This window comes from Canis lupus, chromosome 17, assembly GCF_048164855.1.
Source record: "Canis lupus baileyi chromosome 17, mCanLup2.hap1, whole genome shotgun sequence".
NCBI lineage: Eukaryota > Metazoa > Chordata > Mammalia > Carnivora > Canidae > Canis > Canis lupus.
The window spans coordinates 58,190,383-58,205,264 of NC_132854.1; the positions used below are offsets into that span (position 1 = coordinate 58,190,383).

General features: G+C 35.9%; 1 protein-coding gene and 1 long non-coding RNA gene across 2 annotated transcripts in view; one reads left to right on the forward strand and one right to left on the reverse strand.

Annotated features, from left to right (window-relative positions):
- ITM2B (integral membrane protein 2B) overlaps positions 1–6,061 on the forward strand; it is a 27,976-nt gene extending 21,915 nt beyond the window's left edge. The window contains exons 3-6 of the mRNA XM_072783135.1: positions 1,571–1,777; positions 3,469–3,579; positions 4,020–4,170; positions 5,315–6,061. Coding sequence (XP_072639236.1) covers positions 1,571–1,777; positions 3,469–3,579; positions 4,020–4,170; positions 5,315–5,400 — 555 coding nt within the window. The 3' untranslated portion in view covers positions 5,401–6,061. The remainder of the gene's footprint in view (positions 1–1,570; positions 1,778–3,468; positions 3,580–4,019; positions 4,171–5,314) is intronic.
- LOC140608194 (uncharacterized) overlaps positions 5,325–14,882 on the reverse strand; it is a 121,919-nt gene continuing 112,361 nt past the window's right edge. The window contains exon 7 of the long non-coding RNA XR_012010205.1: positions 5,325–7,723. This is a non-coding gene — a long non-coding RNA (uncharacterized lncRNA). The remainder of the gene's footprint in view (positions 7,724–14,882) is intronic.

The window sequence follows — 14,882 nt, forward strand, 5'->3', positions numbered from 1 at the left end:
CCTATGTTTCAGTTGTGGTTAAAAATCTGAACATGGGTTTGCTGAGTCTATTGGGCAGTCACTAAAAGCAGAATAATGATTTTTTGACACATTGCTGACTAAAGAGTACAGATTATTGTATGATTTTTTTCAAAATTAACCTTCATTTTCCCACTCTAGTAGCTAAGGTATAGTATTATTAATTGCCAATTGAGTCAATACATCGGACAACATCAAATGTTATCATATTGATACACTCTAACTTGTCAGCCAGTTTGGACTCCCCTACAGTAGCCTTTACTCCTGGATACTGAGTTCACTGGCACCACGTCCCTCTGCCTCTTTCCCAGCCATTGGTTCACCCCGTAAACATTGTGTGACTTCGGAAATGATGTTGAAGTAATTTGGGCTGAATGTTGTTCTATAACTGAGTGTTTAATAGTAATCCCAGTGGGTTAAGACAGATTTTTCTTCTGATGATAATCATGATTTATGATCTGTTTTGTGATATATTTCTCTTGACAATAATTTAGTAGGTTTATTTTTTTTTACATCTTAAAATTTGGAGAAACTCTTGATAAATAACTGTCATTAAAATAATGAAACATTCTGCCAGGGGATGTATATAGTTTATGCTCAGTTGGATGTTGATAGACATTACTGAAATACTGGTCGTCTTTTTTTTTTTTTTAACTAGTGATATTTTTTAATGCAATTTTTTTTACAAGAAATATAGTTGACATAGAAAAAAAACTATTTGTAATTCCACCCCCCAGAAATAGTATTTTTGTCTTAATATTTTGTTATATACTCCTAGCCTTTGTTTTCTTTTTAAAAAACAGTCTTTATAATGATTGCTGTAATCTGATATTTCTCAATTATAATGTATATGAAGGAAAAAATCACAACTGTCTATATTCCTATAAAAATTGCAGGAAGGGATCCCTGGGTGGCGCAGCGGTTTGGCGCCTGCCTTTGGCCCAGGGCGCGATCCTGGGGACCCGGGATCGAATCCCACATCGGGCTCCCGGTGCATGGAGCCTGCTTCTCCCTCGGCCTGTGTCTCTGCCTCTCTCTCTCTCTCTGTGACTATCATAAATAAATAAAAAAAAAAAATTGAAAAAAAAAATTGCAGGAAAAGTCTCTTTTGGCTAATAAGAGAAAAATCAATCAATGAATCACATCAAAAAGTCTTAAAAGTATATTCTGTTAGGAAAAAAACATGATTCATTTCTGAATATATTCTCTTATAAAAAGACTGCCTACAGGTGGGAATAGGCTGATGTATTTCTTCAGATTTACTTGTCACCAGATGAATAATGGCTTTAAATTCTATTTTTGTCAACTGCAAAAAGTAAAGGAAAAATCAGCTACTTTTCTCCTTCTGAAACCATTTTTTTTAAAAACAATGCTTCAAAACCCCATCTTAAAGAGTATGTTAACTCTGTAATTAAACTGTCTGACTTGTCATCTAAAAGTAAGAGTTTGCCAGCAAAATGCTATTTAGATAGCGGTGGCAGCTTAAGTAATGCTTACATTTAAAAACCTGTCTCCCACTGAATTGCTGAAATAGTGTTTAAACCCTCTGTAGCCAGATGACGTGTACTACTGTGGAATCAAGTATATCAAAGATGACGTCCTCTTAAACGAGCCTTCTGCAGATGCCCCAGCCGCCCGCTACCAGACAATCGAGGAAAATATTAAGATCTTTGAGGAGGATGAGGTTGAATTTATCAGTGTGCCTGTCCCCGAATTTGCAGACAGTGATCCTGCCAACATTGTTCATGACTTCAACAAGGTGAGCCAGGTGTCTGGAACTGGAAGAAGAAGGCACGTTCTTGAATTGATGCTTCTACAGTTTTAATTTCAGCGTTTGCTAATTTATTCTATTTAGAGTTTACTTGTTACTGGAAGAAAAATGGCCTTGGGTTTCTTCTGCCTGACAAGATAAACTGTCCAAATTTGATGAGCTCCTTATCAGAAGCAGATCCTCAGTGACCTTTTCTCCATCATAACTTTGGTTCCCTTTGCCTTGTCTACTTGAAAGCCCACCTCCTGGCTGCTTCTCCTTTGCTAGTAATTGCTACTGTTTCTTATATGCCCCTGTTTGCTTGGATAAGAGGTGATGCATGTTCCTATATCTATGTAGGATTTTCAGAAATTAGTGATTTTTAGTTCTGCATATTTCATTTATCAGTTTTTAAGTTCTCATTCTCCATTTCCCCATAGTATTTTGAATATTGTTACAGGTTGCAGAAAAGATGAAGTGAGAAAACAGTGAATATTCCAAATCCTCCACCTGGTTCCAGAATTTTACCATTTTTCTTAATTTCTTTTTCTCATATTTGACACTTGACCCCTTAAGATACTTGAGCTGTTGTCTCTTCTACAACACTGTATGTCATCTCTGACATCTTTGTCACATCTAAGAAAACAAACATGACAATATAGTATTATTTAATATTTAGTTGATATTTAAATTGCCCCAATAATTTTTGTCCCAAGAATGTTCTGTTTTCTTAAGCTGGGATTCTGAAATTCAGAAGTTCACATATTACCTGTGGATTTTGCATCTGTATAGAAGTTTGCCAGTTTGAATATTCAGGCATATCATTGAAGTTAGCTTTGCAAATACTTCATGCCTGATAAAATGCATTTGATGAATGTTAATAGTTTGAAAAATTATGTATTTCAAGATAATAAACCTACCAAAACAAATAAAGAATGACTAACACTGAGCTCTTAGAAATCTAAGTGTTAACATGGTTTAACTCATTTTAATCCTCAAAACCATCCTGTGAAGCAGTCTTTCTCAACCATAATTGTCCATCTGAACCACAAGAACACAGAAAATGACTTAATTGACTTATTTCAGTTTCCCTAGGAATGATAGTAACTAGTACCATTCTGGATGCATAGGAGAGAAGTTGATTTTTACATGTAATAGATGGGTACCTTGGAGGGTGTTAGATCTTATAAGTGAGAGAACTGACTCTATCTCTTATCAGGTGATAAGGTATTTGCAGTTAATTTTAATAGTTTAAAGTTAATCACTTACAGAAGCAAACCCCTGATAAGGATTTTGTTTACTGGGGCACCTGGGTGGCTCAGTTGGTTAAGCGTCTGCCTTCAGCTCAGGTCATGATCCCAGAGTCCTGGGATTGAGCCCTGCATCCGTAGGGCTCCCTGCTCAGCGAGGAATCTGCTTCTCCCACTCCCTCTGCTCGTCCCCCTGCTTGTGTACACATGCGTGTGTACCTGCCCTCTCTGCAATCTTAAAAAAGATTGTGTTTATTGGTAGCAATAATTTTTCCTCTCATTACTATCTTCTGTTCCTGTCCCACCAAATACTTCACTTGTTGAAATGCAAGTGATTTAAATATTCTAAAGCCAACCCATTTTAATGATACAAATTATTCTTAAAACTCTAGGTGCTGCTGCCTGTGTTATAAATATTAATCTAATGAAAATGTATCTTTGTCTTTCCAGAAACTCACAGCCTATTTAGATCTTAATCTGGATAAGTGCTATGTGATTCCATTGAACACTTCCATTGTTATGCCTCCCAGAAACCTATTGGAGTTACTTATTAACATAAAGGTATAAGATGTTCGAATATTTCTTATTAATAATGCTGTTATAGTTATAGCGTGTTAGAATTCCCAGTTGAGATTTTAGCCCTCTAAGTGCCCATCTTCTGGAAATATAACCAAGAGCTTTGTAAAGAGGAATTAACACTTGCAGTTTTGAGTTTTTTCCTTTTATTATTTTATATTTTGAAATACAATTTCTTAAATTATTATCTAAGTTCTCCTAATGGGCCTGATAATAAATAATAGGCTTTCAAGAAATAATATCAGTGTTGCAAACTATTCAACTCATGGACAGTATGTAAACAAATGGGCATTACTGTACTGCAGTAAAATTTTATTCATAAAAACAAATGGTGGGCAGTAGTTTGCCAGCCTCCATTCCATGCATTATCTCGTCTGTTCAATGTATGTTTGGAGGTATTCACATAATATATTTTCCAAATGTAGGCTGGAACCTATTTGCCTCAGTCATACCTGATTCACGAGCACATGGTTATCACCGATCGCATTGAAAATATCGATCACCTGGGTTTCTTTATTTACCGACTGTGCCATGACAAGGAAACTTATAAACTGCAACGCAGAGAAACCATCAGAGGTAACGTTTTCTACCTTTAAAGTTCTGGCAGAAAAGTTTGTTGTTTCACTTCATTGTGTTGAACTAGATTTAGATGTAAGCCGGTATTGTCTGTATGCTTGCCACAAGTGAGAAAGCAAAACTATACTGTATCATTATATAGTATTTCTAGATTTCCGGAGAATCCTCTAAGTTCTCAATCCACTCTTTTCAGATAGAGAGAATTAGGTGAATGTGAAGTGTCAGTGCCTTAAGATGCTGTTACCTCACTTTTCATGCAGTCACCCAGTCCAGCCTTGCATCTCACTACTTTGGTTCAATCACACCATGCAAGAGTTCTTGTCCAGACGGTGTCTAGAGAAGCTCTGCAGGTGTGTGCTCAAGGATCTGGATTCTAAACAGAGAGTTTGCCTTTCAGATCATATTAAGATAATCACAGTCAGGTTAATTAGAAGGGAATTTGACTGAAGAATTAATTAAGAGCACTGACACAAGTAATGTAGCTTCGCCAAATCATTTAACCTTTTTGTTCTTAAACCTGAAAAACAAGAATGACAGTATCTCCCCATTTCCTTTCAAGATCTTTGTAAAAAATAAAATGAAAGTACATGTGACAAAGCTGTAGGAAGTAAGAAGTGCCACTTGAATACAATGTGGTGTGAGTTTTGGAATTGTGGGACCTAGTGAAATTGCTTTACTGGCTTTTTGTTAGCACTTATTAAAGTTAGCACTTATTAAATGTTCTCTCCTCTCAGGCTAATGAGTCACTTGAAACCTACTGGTTGATTTCTTACATTTAAAAATTATCTTTATAGTTGATCATTTCTTTTTAATAAGCCAGACATAAATATAATGAAATTTACCCTCTTTAGTGTGCAGTTCTGAGTTTCGACAGATTACCATCACAGTCAGGATAGAGAATATTTCCAATATCTTCAAGGTCATAAATTTATATATGGCATTATTATTGGTTACTAAGATCTCTTAAGATACTTGTTTAGACAAGAGAGGAAAATTATTTTTTCTAGTGTTAAAAAATCAAACTATAGAAGTTCATGGAATATAGAGTAAAAAATTTCTATATATATATAACTTTATATAACTATAAAGATGGGTATGAGTTACTAAAGAACCAGAAATTAAAAATTTTTTTCCTCCCAAACAGGTATTCAGAAACGTGAAGTCAGCAATTGTGTTACAATTCGGCATTTTGAGAACAAATTTGCTGTGGAAACTGTAATTTGTCCTTGAACAGTCAAGAAAAATATTATGGGAAGAAAATCTAATATCGCAGCATAACCCCACCCTTTGTATTTTGTGCAGTGATTATTTTTTAAGATCTTCTTTCATGTAAGTAGCAAACAGGGCTTCACTCTCTTTTCATCTCATTAATTCAATTAAAACCATTACCTTTTAAAAATCTTTTCTTCTTTCTAAGTGTGGTGTCTTTTATCTTGAATTAGTAGTTGTATGAAGTCATAGATAATAATACACTTCACCATAGATCTTATGTGTTAGGAAGAACTTAAATTTCTTTAATTCATTTATCCAGATTTTTATGTTTGAATTATGCATTTTCCAGAAGAGGGGTTATCTCAAGAATAATCATATATATGCATACGTAAAAATGGACCACAGTGACTTATTAGTAGTTGTTAGCTGCCCTGCTACTTAGTTTGTTAGAGCATTTGAGCACACATTTTAATTTTACCTAATTAAAATGTGCAGTATTTTCAGTGTCATATTTAACTATTTAGAGTATGATTTCCACCTCGATGTTTTAATATCCTAGACATCTGCTGTAATAATATTTTAGAAAATGTTTGGAATTTAAGGAATAACTTGTGTTACTAATTTGTATAACCCGTATCTGTGCAATGGAATATAAATATCACGAAGTTGTTTGACTAAAGGACTGTGTGTTGTTTTTCCCATATAACAAAACCAAAGAGTTATTTGGTTCTTTATATCTTAAGATAATCCATGTAAAAAAAAGTATTTCTTAAAAATTCAGTTTGCTATAAACAGTGGGTAAAATTGTAGATTTTTTAAGAATAAAAAACTTTTAAAATAAGTTAGATTCTTCATGGATACTACTGAAGTAACATCTAAGACTCAGCCTTGACAGATGCTGTGTAAAACCCTATAAACTAATGTTTTTGTAGTTAATGGAGGGGCTATTGTTGACCCTTAAAGTTTCCAAGGAGCACAACATATATTGCTTTTCTGTGAATGTCTCCTTCATGAATGGAGCATTTCAAGTTAACAGTGGTGATTCTGATATTTCCAAGGTTACTTCTATCTGAAATAATTTAGAATTCACCACCATTTAAAATATCTTAAAACGAATTTCAGGGTACCTGGGTGGCTCAGTCAGTTGGGTGCCTGACTCCTTAATTTTTGGCTCAAGTTGTGATAACAAGGTTGTGGGATTGGGCCCCAAGTTGGGCTCCATGCTCAGCGTGGAGTCTGCTTCTTTACCTCCTTCCCTCCCTCCCTCTCTCTCTCTCTTCCTCTGTGCCTCCCTCTACTTGTGCACTCTCTGTAAAATAAATAAATAAATCTTTAAAAAAATACATATTCTTAGAGTAATTTCACTATAAATTCCTAAGGTAAAAAATATTTCAATTCTGAATTTAGGAAGTCAGAATTTTTAGTTTCACAAACCTATAAACAGTTCGGTCTAGGAACTAGTTCTAGTCCAAAAATATACTTAATTCCTGGCTCATGCTTTAATTTTAGTAATGTTGTAAGAGCTTTAGGCTAGTCAGATATTCAGAGATTAAGAATTTATTTTAGAAGAAAATATATTCTGATAAAATGAAAATTGTTTTTTCCCACTTTCCAGGCTCTAAAATTTCATGTTTGTTTAGGGGGCAATGAACATTTAAGAAAACATTATTTATTCAGCAGATACTTCATAGCATCCTTAATATGCCCAGCACGTAGCATTAGGTGTTGAAGATACATCCGTGAAGAAGAAACACCTCTGCCTTAGAGGAGACTCAAAATCTAGGGAGAAGAACTGGTGAATAGCTACTTACAGTATAGTTGTGATTGATAATGTAATGGGGAAGAACAGGTCCAGGAACTTTGGGAGCATTCAGGGGGGACAATGAGATAATTTGGGATGTGAAGCGCATGGAGCCAGGCATGAAGGACCTTGTATGCCATCTTGAGGACTTCATTCAAAAGATCATGAGCTGCTGTTGAAGGTTTGTATTTTGGAAGGAGCGTTTTAGTTTGTTTTCCCATGGATAATAGTAATGCTCTATTACGATAGATGTACGGCTTGTAACAACCCCCAAATAGCTTCAAATGGCTTCAAATAGTAGGAGTGTTATCTACTTTATCACACACCATTGTGGCAGGAAGGCTCCAAGGACCCAGATTTCTCCAACTTGTAACAGGGTCAACGTTGACTCCTCAAATCTGTGGAAGGCAAGGAATAGAGTGGTAGATCCTGCAGGATTTTATGGCTGGGCCTGACAGGTGTACATCATTTCTCCTTTTCCACTGACCGGAGTGCAGCCATATGACCCAATGGTAAGGAAGATGGGGAACTGTAGTTGTCCTGTGTGTAAATAAAGAGAACCATAATGATTTGCTGAACATACAGCATTGTCTTTACCACCAATAGACAGTTTGGATGAACAAAGGGATGAAAAAAAAAAGCAAAGATCATCTGCAGTTCCATCACACAAAAATAATCATAACAAAATTTTGAATGTTTGTGTTTAAAATCTGTGTTCTCTTACCATAATAGTGCCATGTTCTTGGTGGATTTGGAAAATAGATAAAAACACAAGGAAAATAGAAGTTGTATATTTCCTATTGAGGACTTACTGTTGTTTCAGTTATTTTGGTGTGTACATTTGACTTCTTATATGTCTTTACTGTTTTAGAGTCTTTTTCCCTCTACTTCTATATCATAAGCACTTTTCCATATCATTGAAAATCCTACATTTTAAAGGCTGCATTATATTTATTGTCAATGTACCATAATTTTTAATGAGTTCTCTTATTAGACATTTTGAATTTTAAGACCTTTTTGCCATTAAAAACACTGAGATGTGTTCATTTTAATAAGCTTTTATTCCCCAAAAAAGCTTTTATATACATACCCATGATTATTTCCATCTGTTCTTGCAATTTTTACTTTTGCATTTGCTTTTCAAAAAATTATCCAAGTAATAGATGCAAATAGAAATCAAGTACTATAAAAGGGAACTTTACCAAATAAAGGCAGTCTCCTGTCTCCTTCCTTATGCCCAGAGGAGACTCTCTCAACTATTAATTCTGATACTTATCCTTATTTTTCACCTCATATTTATAATGCTATTTTTAAAGTTTTCTTTCCCATTTTATACTTTTTATTTCCTATTCTTGCCGCCTTGTATTAATAAGGACTTCCAATATGATGTTGAAAAGAGGTGCTAAGAGGCAACACCTTTGCCCTGTACTTGATAATGATTTCTTACCATTAAGTGTGATGTTAGCTGTAGGATTTTTGTAGACAGAAAGCACTCCCTCTGCTGCTATCCACTAAAAGAGACTGTAGAGGATTGGTATAGTTTCTTCCTTAAATGTTTGGTAGAATTTACCAGTGAACTCATCTGGGCATGGTGCTTTGTGTTCCAGAGGTTAATTATTGATTCTATTTCTTTAATAGATACAGGCCCATTGAGATCATCACATTCTTGTGTGGATTTTGGTAGATTGTGTCTTTGAAGGAATTGGTCCATTTCTTCTAGGTTATCAAATATGAGGACAGACTTACTTGATCAGAGTTTTCCTTATTATCCTTTTAATTTCCATGGGATTTATAATGATATCTCCTCTTTTATTTCTGATACTAGTAATCTGTGTCATCTCTCTTTTTTTCTTAGCCAGGTCAGACACTCACTGATTTAATTAATCTTTTTCAGAGCCAGCTTTTGGTTTTGTTGAGTTTTCTCTGTTGATTCCTGTTTTAAATTTCATTGATTTCTGCTCTGCTTACTGTTTCTTTTCTTCGGCTTATTTTGGATTTAATTTTTTCTTTTTCTAGTTTCCTAAGGTCGAGTCTTAGATGATCTCTTTTAGATCTTCTTTCTAATATATGCATTCAGTGCATAAATTTACCTCTAAGCACTGCTTTGCTGCATCACATGTTTTGACAAGTTGTGTTTCCATTTAATTCAACCTAAATAATGGACATTGTGGTTTGACAGCAGACATTGATTTCTGTTATTTTAATTTTTTTTTAATTCTTTAAAATCTGTTGTGTTTTATCATCGAGAATGTGGTTTGTATTGGTGAATGTTCCATGGGAGCTTGAGAAAAATGTGTTCTGCTGTTATTGCAGCAGTTTACAGTTTGATGGGTGTTGTTGAATTTAACTATGTCTTCACTGATTTTCTGCATGTTAGGTTGTTGTCTTTGAAAGGGTTGTTGACTGGCTTCCAGCTGTGATAGTGGAGTCCTCTCTTTCTCCTTGCAGTTCTATCAGTTTGTGCCTTGTGTAGTTTGATGTTCTGTTGTTAGCTGCATACACCTTAAGAATCATTATGTCTTAGATAACTGTCCCCTGTATCATTATGTAATTCACTCCTTTGTCAGTGATAAATTCTTTACTTTCAACTCTCTGAAATTAATATTGCTCTTCCTGTTTTCTTTTGAATTATGTTACCCTGGTATCCATTTTTCTCTAACCATCTACTTTTCTTTCATCTCTGTGTCTTTGTGTTTGAAGTGGGTTTCTTGTAGACAACATATAGTTAGGTGGTGTTTTTTTGACCATTGACACTCAAAATGATGATTGATATAATTGGATTAATACCTGCCATTTTCATTTCTATTTCCTATTTGTAGCTCTTGTTCTTTGTTCCTATTTTTGTCTTTCACACTTCTGCCTTCTGTTGAACATTTTCTAGGATTCCATTGTCTCATCCAAAGTCAATACTAGCTTTTTCCTCTCTGGATCTGTCTCATTAATATATTACCTGAGGAAGAAGCATGGTTTAGTCTCCATTTTCTGACTGTTGATCATTGTTAGACTGTATCTTATTGAGAAAGTATTAATCACAATTTAAGATTTAAAAATTATTAAGATCCTACACTTAATTCTATTTCAACTCTCTATTGTAGATTAGTCCTGAGAAGCAGAATGGATGGCTCTTGAGAGCTCAGAATCCATTCCTAAATAGCATAAAACAAGATCGTCCTAGCTCTTTCCTGTTTACATTTGTAAATAATTTGGTGGGATTTTAATATTCATTTTTTAAACTTCTATTTGTACTTGTATTTTCATTGTAAAAAAAAAATCACACAAAAGTATTGATGGTAAAAAATGAATGCCCCCCTCTTTCTACCATCTTCCTCTCTGGTGCCATTTTCCAATGGAGACCATTGTGAATAGTTTAATGTGGAACATAATTTTTAAATGACCTGATTCATACCCTAGCGAGTAAGAAGATGCCTTCCTCTGTTCAGATGATGTGGTCTTACAGGTCATGAACTGTGTGAGAAGCCCAGGCCAGAACTCCATACTCTGCACAGCCTCCAAGTCATCCAACTCCCAACTCTTCTGGTTGGTCTGAGTGAGTCATGGTCTAAATCACTTCACCACATCCACTTCGAGCCCCCTACAATCCATTCTTTACTCTGTAGTCACCAGTTTTCAAAACACAAATTTGCTGTTTTCTCTATCATATCTCATGCATAAAGCACTTTCGTGGCATCCCCTGGCTCTTAGGATAAAGACCAAATTACAAATTTGCGTGATCTAGTTCCAACCCACTTCTCCAGCCTCACTTTAATAGCACTCGCTTTTTGTTCTTTGTATTTTACTGTACTGGCTACATTAGTTTCTTGATAAATGCAGTTTTCCCTCCCTTGAAATTTATTCTCATCCACTCCCCACTGTGCCCTTCAGTTGGCTTCTAGTCAACTTTCAGAACTTAGCTCAGCTGTGCCTCCCTTGAGAGAAACCTTTCTTGAAGCATCAGAAGAGGTTCTGTTTTTTACATTTTTGTCATTCTTGCTCATTTGATCAATATATTTCCCGGACTGGACTCCTCAATATATATAGTTTGACTGGCACATAGTTAGAGCTTTCCATTATTTATTGAGTTAGTGACTCCTTCCTAGACCACCCTCATCTTGCCTGCTGTCAGCTTTATTCTGGATAGTATAGCATTTCCCAACCAGTTGAAAATGGAAATGTCTCTTCCAAAATCTTTGCTGGCTTTCTCCTCAAATCTATTCACTCTGGATCTGAGTGAGTTGACTTAACTATAAATCTGATTGTGGTTTTTTAAAATAAATGTTTATTCTGCACTCGGGGAAAAAAACTCTTTCCAAGACCAAAATTCTGCCCTTGCTTGACTTCTATTTACCACTTCATTGTTTTGATCCTAACCTCTTTCTGTTCTGGCTTCCATGGGAAGTGATGGCCCGGCCTGAAACAGTTTTCTTTCTGCCTGTCCCCACCCCTTCTCCCACAAACAAAACATTTCATTAACTCCCACTCATCTTTCAGATCTCAGATTAAACATTTCCTTAGAGAGGCCACCATACTTCTCTTTATTTAACATCCATGTTACTTTATTTTATCTGACTCCCGAAACCTTTCATTAGACTTATCAGAAAGCTTATGCACCATTGTGTCCTCTCCGCCTGGCACATAAGAGGTCTTAACATTGAATTAAAGAATACTTTCTTGGTCAGCTGTAGCTAAAAGAAAAACAACAGTTCAATATCAACTTCAATAGAGCCAAAATATTTTTTAGTAGACAATCTTCAGCATTTGAATGGGCCATTGAATTAATAATGAACGAGCTACATTTTGTGGATCAATTCGTTCAGCCGATGAGGGTCTTACTTGGAGGATACTTCACCCTGGCCAGCTGACTGCAAAGACGCAGCCTTGTTCTAAATAAAATGTACCATGGGAACCATTTTAAGGTTTTTTATAGGACGGAAGTGATAACTGATACTGTTTATCCTCAAATGTTTCAAACCAAGAAAAGATTGTATTTTTCCATGCTGTATCATAGCGTGGAATTTGGGGCCAGATGCTCTTCCATCTTCAAAAGGATACCAGCATTCTTTTAGGTCCAGTGATAACCAGAAGGAGGTAGAACTAAGTTTTATTTTTATTTTTATTTTTTAAAATTTTTATTTATTTATGATAGTCACACACACACACACAGAGAGGCAGAGAAGCAGGCTCTATGCACCGGGAGCCCGATGTGGGATTCGATCCCGGGTCTCCAGAATCGTGCCGTGGGCCAAAGGCAGGCGCTAAACCGTTGCGCCACCCAGGGGTCCCCCCTAGAACTAAGTTTTAAAATACAGGCCAAAAAGTAAATAAATAAATACAAGTTAAAATAGACAACTCAGTTGTCACAGGACAAGATACGCTATTTGTATTTTTTAGGTATGGCTGCAGGTGCTAAATGAATTAAAAGTAGGGAGAAGTACACACAGAATATTGCCTAATTTGTCAGTTATACCTCTGCTGGGAAGCGTGGAAGGAGATTCAGTAGAGTTTCTTGAATACCAGGGATACAGGCATCCATTATGTCCCTGATTCGGTAAAGCCAAGCATGGTTTTCCGTTTGGGCAGGAATATGGTGTTTTCTTAGAACATTTTTTAGTAACAAAGCATATAATTAGCCAAGTATGAGTTTGGTAGCTAAACTCCATGTATCTAGTTTTAATCAGCTCTAGAGAATATTACACTCTAGTCAACCCCTAATTATCTGATATCCAACTCCTGTCACAAACCCAGCTGAGACACACAGGGAGGTGAGCCTGGGCGAACTGAGAATCCTCTACTCCCAGGGAATGAGTCCAGATTCGATCGCTACAGCTAAGGACTTCTAGAAAACTACTGTGAATATCTTCATTTAACTCCCCATAGAAATGCCTTCATAGAAACATGATTTAGTATCTTCCTCCTGACTTTTCTGAGGACTGATAAAAATGAAAAAAAACAGAAATGGTTCTGCTTTTTATAAAAGTCCTAGTGAAAGTATTACATAGTGTTAGTAGCATCTAGTGCTTTTTATCTAACTATTCTTAAATTTGGTGATAGGAAAAAAGTTTTTCTCTTCTGATGTACATTAATATTAGATAATAGAGCTAAAGCAGTTTGTTTCCCTTTTGCCTTGGTGGCTGGAAAACCCAAAACAAAACTTTGTGCTTAATTAGATTAATTAATTTCAGCCAAGGTTTTTCTGTATATCACCTTTTCAGTAGTTGGCTCATGTTTTGTTGCATATTTTAGATACAATTTGCATGCAGTACAATGCACATGTCCAGTGAGTTTTAACAATTTTATATGTCTGTTAACCATGATCAGAACATTTTCATCACCCCAGAAGGTTTGCTTTCTGTGCCTTTTCACTCAATATTCACTCCTTTTTTTTTTTTTAATTTTTTAATTTATTTATGATAGTCACACACAGAGAGAGAGAGAGGCAGAGACACAGGCATAGGGAGAAACAGGCTCCATGCACCAGGAGCCCAACGTGGGATTCGATCCGGGGTCTCCAGGATCATGCCTTGGACCAAAGGCAGGTGCTAAACCGCTGCACCACCCAGGGATCCCTCAATATTCACTCCTGTTGCAACTACTTTCTGGTTTCTATGATCATAGGTCAGTTTTTGGCTGTTCTTGAACTTTACTTGAATCATAGAGTATATAACATCTTTAGTCTGACTTTTTCCACTCAACATTTTTGACGTTCTGTGCTATTGCTTGAATCAGTAGTTCTTTTTAATTACTGAGTATTTCACTTTTATTTTTTATTTTATTTATTCATGACAGAGAGGCAGAGACACAGACAGAGGGAGAAGCAGGCTCCATGCAGAGATCCTGACATGGGACTCAATCCAGGGTCTCCAGGATCACACCCCAGGCTGAAGGTGGCACTAAACCGCTGGGCCACTGGGGCTGCCTAGTATTTCACTTTTTTTTAAAAATAATTTTATTTATTTATTTATTTATTTATTTATTTATTTATTTATTTATTTATTTATTTATGATAGTCACAGAGAGAGAGAGAGAGGCAGAGACATAGGCAGAGGGAGAAGCAGGCTCCATGCACCGGAAGCCCGACGGACTCGATCCCAGGTCTCCAGGATCATGCCCTGGGCCAAAGGCAGGCGCTAAACCACTGCACCACCCAGGGATCCCCTAGCATTTCACTTTTAAACATACATCAATTTGGTTATTATTTCTCCTGCATGTGGATATTTCAGTTATTTCCAATATTTGCCTGTTAAGAATAAAGTTGCTTTGAACATTTATGTGCAACTCTTGGTGGACAGCTCATGTTGGAAAGGATGTTTAATGATATTACTGTGAAAGCATCTTCATTGTAAACTTCATCTTTATGAGAGGAGAAGTGGGTAAAGGATAAGTAATATGAAAACATAGCAGTCCCCTATGATTAGATTTATAGCCATTAACTTAAAACACTAAAAACAACTTACAAATAGTCTCCCTTTTTTTTTTTTTTTAGAATTGAAGGCCAAGCCAAATATATTACTCCTTCAAATAAACTTCTGCAATTTGGATAACTTCTCATTTAAATCCCTTCTAAAGTATAGGTTGCTATCTTTTTAAATCCCCATTTTCCTTGGCTAGTAGTCATACCAGACACCACATTCAAAGCCAAACCTAATTTTCTTCCCTAAAGCTAGCTATCCCTTGGCTTCATCTCAACTTTCAGTTGCTGAGA